The sequence below is a fragment of the Olea europaea genome, chromosome 11 (genome assembly GCF_002742605.1).
Source record: "Olea europaea var. sylvestris chromosome 11, O_europaea_v1, whole genome shotgun sequence".
Taxonomy (NCBI): Eukaryota; Viridiplantae; Streptophyta; class Magnoliopsida; order Lamiales; family Oleaceae; genus Olea; species Olea europaea.
In genome coordinates, this window is record NC_036247.1 from 5,741,675 (window position 1) to 5,748,020 (window position 6,346).

The 6,346-nt window shown below is 34.4% G+C and overlaps 2 protein-coding genes across 3 annotated transcripts in view; both read right to left on the bottom strand.

Moving 5' to 3' along the window:
- The window catches only part of LOC111404367 (ribosome biogenesis regulatory protein homolog), a 6,153-nt gene extending 3,122 nt beyond the window's left edge, over positions 1-3,031 (bottom strand). The window contains exons 1-4 of the mRNA XM_023033183.1: positions 2,884-3,031; positions 1,872-1,966; positions 1,266-1,466; positions 464-556 (exon numbers count right to left, since the gene is read on the bottom strand). Of these exons, the coding sequence (XP_022888951.1) occupies positions 464-556; positions 1,266-1,466; positions 1,872-1,957 (380 nt within the window). The 5' untranslated portion in view covers positions 1,958-1,966; positions 2,884-3,031. The remainder of the gene's footprint in view (positions 1-463; positions 557-1,265; positions 1,467-1,871; positions 1,967-2,883) is intronic.
- Positions 3,032-4,135: 1,104 nt separating this feature from the next.
- Positions 4,136-6,064, bottom strand: LOC111403118 (heavy metal-associated isoprenylated plant protein 3-like). 2 transcript variants are annotated; one of them, XM_023031504.1, is made up of 5 exons: positions 6,000-6,064; positions 5,761-5,896; positions 5,111-5,352; positions 4,920-5,010; positions 4,136-4,828 (listed from the first exon to the last, which is right to left on the bottom strand). In XM_023031504.1, the coding sequence occupies exons 1-5, from the start codon at positions 6,006-6,008 to the stop codon at positions 4,236-4,238; spliced, it is 1,071 nt and encodes a 356-aa protein (XP_022887272.1). In that variant the 5' UTR covers positions 6,009-6,064; the 3' UTR covers positions 4,136-4,235. The 2 variants fall into 2 exon arrangements, with proteins under 2 accessions (XP_022887272.1, XP_022887273.1); XM_023031505.1 differs by having other exon boundaries at positions 6,007-6,046.
- Between the last annotated feature and the right edge of the window lie 282 nt (positions 6,065-6,346).

Below are 6,346 nucleotides of genomic sequence, written 5' to 3' on the forward strand. Positions count from 1 at the left end.
TAAAAAGCATGCAACACATAAGAGATGGTCAAACATGAAGATGGCTACTATTAACAAACATCCTAAATCATCAGCTAGCATAAATTTATCCTGTTTCCTCTACTGAAAAGGGAAAGGTTACCAAGCTTTCTCCCCTTTAGTTTTACATTATATAATGCTAATTATGATATCTATAAGCATGATTCAATCACAAAATTATTGCTCTTCCTATTGGCCATTTTATTCAGCAATTTGAAGGAAATTCAAGCACAAGATACTAATAAAAAATCCAAACATTTAACAATTTTATATTCATGCTGCCAAATACTAACACTCTTTCTATATTCATTAGACAATTTTAACTATTTAAGATCTCATTAGTTAATTTCATAAAACACAAAGTATACATATCATACAGAGACTTCTGTGCCACAATAGAAATTTTATCTGAACCAATTTCTTTTCTCGTCTTTATCCTTTTTACAGCCTCCCGCCCTTCAGAGACATAATTCTTCTAGCGTATGTCATAATTTTATCATTAATAGAGTTTGGCATATCCCCAAGATCCATGCTATACCTTCCATTAAATAATTGAAGAAATTATTCCTCCAAGTCGAATGACCCATAGTTTCCTTCTTTTCCGGCTAAATGCTTGTTTATTTTATTCATTTTCCCATTATGTTTGAGTTATTTATATTCAAATAAAATCCTAAGGCTATTCTTGCATCTTCGATTGTGCATTTATTGCTTCCTTATCTATCCAGTAGCTTTCTATCCTAAACCTGTCCTCAATACAGTCTCACTCCAAGCTACACCTACTGAGCAAATCAAGTTTCAATTTTTATCACTAGAAAGTAAGCAGTAAAAAATATTTTCTAAGTGGTAGGTGAACTTTAGACATCTTTCAGAAATTTAACAATGGGCATCTAAGTCGTGTGACAAGAAGTATCTAATAATGAAATAACAACCGATGTCTTTTGATCCTAATCTACAGAATAAATGAACTCAATTTGATATTCAATTCTTGTTTACCGATTGCAAACTAATTCTACATTAACGGATATTATAGGTAGCTTTGAAGTTAGTTAATCCTTTTGTTTGGATTACTAACACTGTTATCATTCACCCAAGCAAACAAAACAAGAAACAGGAATTTGATGCATGATGAGAATGATATATCAATGAACTTCCCATTACATTTGGGGTTGGCCATATTTGAGAATTATAGAAAAAAAGAAATTCATTTCCTTCGTTTCTCCTTCTCTTGTTTTATTCTCTTTCTTTACTTTTCGGTTCTTATTACAAGTACATAAATAAATGAGAATATAGAGACTACCGGCTTCTCTCTTGGCAATCTTGTTGTAGGTGCAGGCAACTTGACAATGGGACCATCTGGATCTTCAGTTGAACGTAAGTTAAAGAGGGCATCCGCAACTGCTTGTACCAATTTGGTACCCTGTTCAAGAGCCTCCTTTACTATCTCCTCCCTATTTGTGACGAAAAGTAAATAAACAAAATCCACACAAACCAAAGAAGCTTAAGACGAAGAAATTCAGCTCTCCCAGAATCAAAAACACTAAAATGCTTTATGTAATATCTTAGAGTAAAATTATTATTAATATAACAAGAATTTTAGACCATTGTTATTTTTGAGCAAGCCAAAAAGCCCTTTGTAGTAGCGATGTTCTGGCTGCAATCATTATTAAGCTCAAAAGTGTAACTGAATAATAGAAAAGTTGTGGCATGATGTACAATCCAAATCTTTACTCATTCCAGATATAATTGCACATACAGCAAAAGTTCTTCAGATTTTGAGGAGTTTGAAACCTGTTCTTATATAGATAATATGAGGAATTTAAGAAAATGAATAGAGAAGAAGCAAGAACAAAAACCTGGAAGACGAAGGAGAAGGGAATTGATGATGCAGATCAAAGGCCGTGAGGTTTCCCAAATCGATTTCATATTGTGATTGCTCCATCTTTATCTGCTATATTTGCAACAGATCTTGTCAAACTGTCACATTTCTTTTTTGGACAGTCTAATCCATTGAAATATTTATATGCAAGATAGAATAACTTTCAAATTGTAATATTTCATGTGGATTAATATTCTTCAAGAGTTAATATACTGTAATTTGTCATGTAATGACATTCCAAATAAGAATGCAAAAAAATGCAAAGGGTTCTGACATGTTTGCAGCCCAGAAATTTGCATTTGCTCTTTTAACTGAAAAACTAGTTCACACTAGGCCAAAAAAAGAAATACCAAGATGAAGCATATGCTTGTAACGAAGACACAAACAACTTACTCATTTGTTACTTTTCAGGATCAAAGCTATTATCACAATATTATGTCCCTATTTGGACTTCATTTTATTCAAAAATCATTTTCAACCACGCATTCTCTCAAAAATATCTTTACACATAAATTCAGAACTTCTCTTTATTTTTTAACAGTACTTTCTTCCAAAAAAATCACTATTCCAAAACACATTTTCCCCCAAAAATAGAGGTCAAACAGGGGCTATATTCTCGAGCCTTTCAGAAACAAAAAGCATCAAGAATAACATTAAAGCTTAAAACATAAACACAAATTCGGAAAAACAGATTATTTTTATAATCAAATAGGTTCATGAAACAAATATACCCTCCAGTGAAAAAAATAATAATAATAAAAAATAATAAAAAATAAATAAATAAATATTTACATGAATAATGAATTCAGTAAATCGCACTAAAAGGAATACCCTTCACATAAACACAATTTCTGAGAACAAAAACCAAAACTAAACAGAAGTTATTTTAAAAAGGAAAACAATATAACATGCTTCTTCTGCAAAAACACAAGGAACGAAAGGCTACATGTCAAGATAATAAACCAACACCAAAAAAATTTGTACGCTACCTTTGTCGTTACAGTTGAAGAAAAAACCAAGTTTAAAATACAGAGCAGCACTATGGGAGCTAGAGAAGAGGGAATTAGTATCGCCTCCTCCGTATTCAGGGTTTTAGAAATTAAGAGACGATGGCAATTTCGGTAATCTACCCCCCACGCCCACGCCCTCCCTGGACCCCTTTTTTTTGGTGAAAAGGCCAGTAGGAGAGTATCAGGCCGAGTTACCAGGCTCGAGAATGGGCCTGAGTTCGGTAGCCATGGGCTCGAGGGTCATCGGGTTTTAAAAAGTAAAAAAGAGATGTTTGTAAGCCAAATGATCCATGAGGATGACTTTGCGAGTGATCGCGTCCTCGCATGTCTTGGCATGGGTCCCATATGAATAAAATAATCCTGACCCTCATGTGTGTGCTGTGTCAATCCCGCGATCATCCATGCAAGCACTTAGCTCGGCCCTTTCAAACATGTTAGTATTTCAGTTTATAAGGAACCATATAAGTTGACTTGATTTAAACAATATTATAAGTTCAAACATGTTGAGAATCGGACCTGTGATGTGCTTGCTCCCTATAAGTTTAATACCAAAGTTGTATGTTTGAAAGTGCAACTTTGTTAGTGGAGATGTTTAACTGGATCTTGACAGCTAGCTTCATCTTGGCTGTTAATTTGGCTTCTGGACGATTCCAATGTATTAATTTTTGGGTGCCGTTTCACTTGGCACAATGTTCTGACCTTTTGAGTTCTTTTAAGAGAGAAAGTTTACTCTTGTGGCTAGGGTTTTGATTTGATTATTCTTCTCTCTTTAGTGTCTTATTCGAGAGTTGAGATATGTATTGTCAACTTCTGATTCTTGTAATATTGTGAGTGAAATTTATCAGAACGAGAGGGTTCTTATAGTTGTAATTTCAAAAGGCTTACTTGAAAATTCTTGAATGATTCTTCATAGATTTACAGTTTTAGTTTGAAGAGATAGATAGACCTTCTCTTTTTGTTGGTTAAACATTGTAACATTTTGAGGCTTTATAGTACAATTGAGTGATATTCACTTTAACAGATGCTCAATAGGGGGATTACGCGTTAGAAACAATCGCCGAACCTATGTGGCTATGGCCAAAATATATCTTATGTTCGACCTTTATTTTCTACAAGTTTTTATTTAATTGAATTTAATTTTGTGGTTTCTTGGCTTTTCAAAACACGACATGAAAATTGATGTTAAAAAAAATATGTTACCCGCTTAAACATGCAACTAAATCTAATAACCTAAGACAAATTCTATCATCATATACATATATATTTGTTGTATATATCCTTGTACATTTCTTTCTTGTCTAGTACAATTTGATAACTATTCTCCTCATTGATCACATGACAAAGCAAGCATTGGGATTTTCATCACTAGACATTTCATCATTTACATTAAGATAGGTGGGTGGTGGTAGAGGCGGCAAGGGTCGATGTATAGAATTAGTGTAATTTTGGCCGTAGGTGGGTGGTGGAGGCGGCAAGGGTCGATGTATAGAATTGGTGTAACTTTGGCCGTAGGTGGGTGGTGGAGGTGGCAAGGGTCGATATATAGTATTAGTGTAACGTTGGTCATACATTGTCACACCATAGTCTTGATTTGCATAGCTTTGGTTGTATACTGGTAAGGCATAGTGTACCCGTGGATTGTACCCTTGAAATTCCATTTTGTTAACAGCTACTCTTTTCTCCGCTCTTTTACTTTCTTCAGCTTCGCCGGCACCTTCTTTGCCATAGTCACCTTGTTTCTCTTCCTGATCTCCACCGCCACCTTCTTTTCCCTTCTTTCCTTCGCCGTCATCTTTCTTTGAAGTAACAATCTCTATGTCCCTCTTTAATTTTTCTTTTAAATAAGCTGTGAGCTCTTTCACGTTCATTTTTCCATGTACTGTGACCAAATCCTTCTCCAAATCCGTCGTTACTGAATTCACCCCTATGAGAACAAAGTTTAATTCAACTTTTATACAATTTAATAAAAAAAAAATGTAATATTAATAGTTGCATAAAACATAAAACAAACTCACCATCAACATTTTTTACTATATTTCGTTTTATTTTATGGGCGCATCCATTACAGTGGAGTTTAGTCTTCATCATTACTGTACTATCTGTAGGCTAAACAATAAAGAAGAAGAAGAAGAAGAAGAAGAACCATAATTACTAAAAACAAATAATGTAAGCCAAGTAGTATTCAGTGATTAAAAAATTTCAATACCTCTTTGAATGTTTTATCGTCGCCCTTTTTCTCCTGAGTTTTCTTTTCCGATTTTTCATCCGATTTCTTGTCATCAGTGCTGCCATCTCTTCCGCCTCGGTTTTCCTTTTTGGGCTGAGGTGAGATGAGCTCCACCTTTTTCTTAGTTTTGCATTCAACTCTCTCTCGGAGCCAAAAAGGGTCCATTTTCCCTGTCACGGTCAATTTGTTGTTGCCACTGTCTGCCTTAACATTCTCAACACCTGTACATACAACACAGAAGAATGATATCATTTAATTTTTTGAATTGTTGAAACCTAATGATAAATTTCGTTTAAAATTTTAACGGCTGAACGACGATCCAAGGAAAGTATATTGACAACTATAAAAAATTAGGTACGTGGTACAAAATCAAAAAATTAGTGGAAGGCTTTTACTGGAATAGGCCCCGAGGTTTTTTCCTTTCACACTGAAAGGTCTTCCCATCAACAAATATTTGTGTTCAATTGTTAAATTTCTTTCAGTGTGTGTGAGTTATTGGAGCCGAGTATTGTTATTATTATTGCCATTTTAATTCTGCACACTGAGGGGTTGAAATATTTTTTCCTCTGTTTGTTTGTGTTACAGGTTCAATCTCCTACAAAACTAAACATATATACATGTTGAAGTACCTTCAAAATGGTGAACGGAGCGGCTGACTTTCTTGGCACAGCCTTCACAATGCAAGTCGAGCTTCAATACGGCGGTGATGAGGCCATCTTCTTTCTTGCCTCCGCGATCGGGTGCTGCTTTCTTTGTATCGTCTTCCTGGAAGGAAAGAAACCCAAAACAATAAATGCTTGACGTGAGTAAAATGACAATCTTTTTTCTTGCATAGATCATCGTATATAGAAAGGAAACAGTTATTTACCACACACATTGATGAATATAGTTTAGGTATGACAAAAATGGAATGGTATGAACTTTATAGATTGAAAATGGAGGGAACCCTTGAATATATAGAGTATTGTGATAACGGGCTTTGAGTGCGACAAACTAGCTAACTTTGATTAGTGTTCGAGTAATAAATCTTTAAAAAATGAGCAGAGTTAACAACCCGTCTCTATCTATCAAAATCATTTAAATGACCATTGTATTATTGCTTAATTAAAGTATTCAAAATCTGATGAAATTCTTGAGTTTAGGTTGTATTAATTGTACTAAACGGTAGTGATTGTACAAAATTAGTTAATAGTTACGTCGTTGAAAATCACAGGT

Excerpts from the sequence above, each read along its gene's own strand:
- LOC111403118 (XM_023031504.1), bottom strand. Across the intron at positions 5,353-5,760 it reads CTCCGTTCACCATTTTGAAG|GTGTTGAGAATGTTAAGGCA; the intron begins GTACTTCAACAT and ends TTGTATGTACAG. Across the intron at positions 5,011-5,110 it reads ACGATAAAACATTCAAAGAG|CCTACAGATAGTACAGTAAT; the intron begins GTATTGAAATTT and ends TTTATTGTTTAG.